Source organism: Chrysochloris asiatica, unplaced genomic scaffold (genome assembly GCF_000296735.1).
Source record: "Chrysochloris asiatica unplaced genomic scaffold, ChrAsi1.0 scaffold00003, whole genome shotgun sequence".
Taxonomy (NCBI): Eukaryota; Metazoa; Chordata; class Mammalia; order Afrosoricida; family Chrysochloridae; genus Chrysochloris; species Chrysochloris asiatica.
Genome location: NW_006408521.1, coordinates 10,533,813 through 10,537,356, shown reverse-complemented (window position 1 = coordinate 10,537,356; position 3,544 = coordinate 10,533,813). Strand labels below are relative to the sequence as shown.

Below are 3,544 nucleotides of genomic sequence, written 5' to 3'. Positions count from 1 at the left end.
CAATCTCTTTGATATCTCAAGCGAGTAAAGTTTTGATAAAGGTAATACAGAACGGCTACAATCATACATTGACAGAGAACTTCCAGAGGTTCAAGCTGAATTCAGAAGAGGCCATGAAACGAGAGATATCATTGCTGATGTCCGATGGATCTTGGCTGAAAGCAGAGAATATCAGAAAGATGTTTACCTGTGCTTTATTAACTACACATGTTCAACAATCAACAGTGAGCTCATTACAGTGAGCTGAAGCCTAAACTTTGTATTAAATGCAGAGGACTGCTGTCCAAGGGCATTGTAATCTTGCATGGCAATGCATGTCCACACACCTCTGCCCAAACTGTTGACACTCTGCAAAAACTTCCTTTTGAGGTGTTAAAGCATCCTCCCTATAGTACTGATCTTACTCCATCGGACTTTCACCTGTTCAATAAACATCCTGAAAGCAATTCCCTGAAAGCAGCCTTTCGAGGATGAAGATTCACCTCTGATGAAGAAGTGAAGACAGCGGTGCATTCATGGCTCACAGCTCAGTCTAAAACATTTTTTAATAAGGGACTATGCAAGTTTGTTGACAGATGGACAAAGTGTATTGAAAAGCACGAAGATTATGTTTGAAAATTATGTATTTGCCTTTTCTAAAAGTAGATTAAAATAAATTCCATAGCCAGAGTTCAGATAATTTTTGACTCACCCTAGTGTGTGTGTATATGTATACACACACATTAGCACACACACACATATGTATGTATATGTGTGTGTGTATATATATATGGAGCTCTGATAGTGTATTGGTTACAAATTGGGCAGCAAACCACAAGGTCAGCAGTTTGAAACTACCTGCTCTTCCACAGGAGAAAGATGAGGCTTTTTGCTCCCATAAAGATTTGCAGACTCTGAAACCCTGTACAGGGTCTCTATGAGTCGGAACCTACTCCATGGCATATAACAACAACAACAAATATATATATATTTTTGTTGAGAGAGAGAGAGAGAGAGAGAGAGAGAGAGAGAGGATGAGAGGGTCCTGGTGTGGTGCTGTGGGATTAAACTACAAGGTTGATTTGAACCACAAGGTCATTGGTTCAAATTCACCAGCCACTCCTTGGAAACCCTGTACAGGGTAGCTATGAGTTGAAACTGACTCAATGGCACTTAACAACAACAACATATATACACACATATATATGTGTGTGTTTATATTTGATATCTGTATTAAGTACACATTTAATATCTTATATAAAAAATATGTTGTTGTTAAATGCCATCAAATTAGTTCTCTTATTGACCCTGTTTAGGATTTTGGAGGAACAGCTTGTAGGTTTCAGCTGCCAACCTTTTGGTTCACAAGTCCAGCGTTGTTCCTACAGTACCACACCAGGAGTCATATAAAAATATATAAGTAAAACATACACAATGTAATGTAGAAATATAAATATTTAAGATATAATGTATGTTGTTTTTAAGTGCCATCAAATTGGTTCTGATTCAGCTGGCGAGTCTGAACTGACCTTTCAATCCATTGCTTAATCTAGTGCCACACCAGAACTCCATATATAAGGTAGCTATTATGTAAATCTAGATAAGAAAAAAAGTATCAGTTGAAGTAAGTTATAATAATCGCTAAAAGGATGCTTTCATAGTTCTAGAACATGAAACTTCCTGTATTCTCAATATCAAGTCAAACTTTCCTAAAATAGATGGAATTTAAGTAGTTAAAAATATATAACAAACAATTTATGCAAATAGCTTAATTTTGTATGTTCCTCTTCTAAAAAGTAGGGGGTTGTGATATTAGTTTTCCTGTTTTGTTCATTGCTATATTGTCAATGTCTAGCACAGTACCTTGTTCTTCTAGGTACTTAATGAGTATTTGTTGAAGAAATGGTTATCTAATCACACAACTTTAAGAGTAAAATTGGGCTTTATTTATTTTCTTCCCACAGTTTTTATTGGCACAAGGGATTAGCGGGCCACAGCAATGCAACGATAGCGTGGCATATTCCAGCCACTGCCCAGCCTGGACGCTACAGAATAAAATACTTTGGACACAGTCGGAAGCAGACTATTTTCAAGCCTCCAGTAATACTTCCATTTGAAGGCACATCCCCTGCTTTTGGAGTTGTAACTGCTTAGTGAAAAGTGAACAAATCGCTTAAAACACAGCTTTGCAAAGTTTATAAAACTGATTTCACATGAATGTAAACTATCATATTGGCTGCTATATTGTCCCTTTTTGGGGACAGAAAGACAATTACTGCTAATTGGACAATGGTAATGTATGAAATGTATATCCCATTTATCTTATTCCAGCAGCTACCTACCTTGTGGCCTACCCCCTAAAGCATGATTTACCTGAAGGCTTTATGGCCCTTTAATGGGATAATTCCCTTCAACATGAAGCCTCTGAAATGTTAAGTATGAGTGGCTCAAGATGCAAACGGTGTTTTACCTTTTTATGAAAGTCACTATGAGTTGGAATTGACTCGATGGCACTTAACAACAACAATAACAACAACACAGGAAGATGTTTATAGAAATCATTTTACAAAAAGAATAATGGAAGTTTTGTGGATTTAAGATGAACATAAAGTGATAAGGTCTTTCTCCCCAATCACATTTTAAAACAGTTTGTAAAAATTGACCATCAGTGTATGAGTCTAATTAGATAAATGAGAAATTAACATGCTTGTGTTTCTACATTGAGATAAGCATGGCCTTTCAGAGCAGTCACCTGGAGCTGATAGGCCTCTGGCAGAGCTATTGTGGATGTTCAAATCATTTTTACAGTTGCCTTCAGAATCCAATGACAAGAAAGTCACACTTGTAATGCTTTGATCATGTCTGTATTTTGTTCAGTGTGCTTACCCCATCTTGATTGTGTCTTTTTATTTCTAAGACTTGTTCTAAATAATTTTTGACTGTTTTCAGAAATACAATTCACTCCCCTTATTCTCCCCCTGCTTAAAAACAAACAAACAAACAACAAAAATGCACAAAGCTTTGCCCTTAGTATAGGGTAGATACTAAAAAGTGTTTCTGGATGGGAGGCAGTCTGCAAAGGGAAGGCTCTAAACTCATACATTTGGTCTTTTATTACTCCTTTACTCGTGAGTCCACTCAGTTGTACACTATTTATTAAAACATTCACAGGCTCAACATTGTTCCGGTACCTGGGCCATGATGAGCAGTGATATCATATTTAGCTTGAAGGTAAGCATTGAAAAATGACTATAAGAAAATATTCAGTTTGATACACAAATTTGGGAAAGGTGTTTGAACATCAATAATCTTCAAGTCCTAGTGGGGTTCTTTACGATACATACTGGAATGCTAACTGCAAAGTTGGCAGTTTGAACCCCCAGTTGATCCTTGGAAACCCTATGCAGGGTCACTATGAATCAGAACTCACTTGACAGCATTTAACAACAACAACAATCTTCAAGTCCTGGTATGACGCAGTAGGATAAGCACTTGACTGTTAACCGAAAGGTTGGTGGTGGTTCAAACCCACTAGCTGCTCCTCAGCAACCTTTGCTATGAGTTG

The 3,544-nt window shown here is 37.2% G+C and overlaps 1 protein-coding gene across 1 annotated transcript in view; it reads left to right on the top strand.

Moving 5' to 3' along the window:
- The window catches only part of ASAH2B (N-acylsphingosine amidohydrolase (non-lysosomal ceramidase) 2B), a 106,101-nt gene extending 103,968 nt beyond the window's left edge, over window positions 1–2,133 (top strand). The window contains exon 20 of the mRNA XM_006831432.1: window positions 1,944–2,133. Within this exon, the coding sequence (XP_006831495.1) occupies window positions 1,944–2,133 (190 nt within the window). The remainder of the gene's footprint in view (window positions 1–1,943) is intronic.
- Window positions 2,134–3,544: the final 1,411 nt, after the last annotated feature.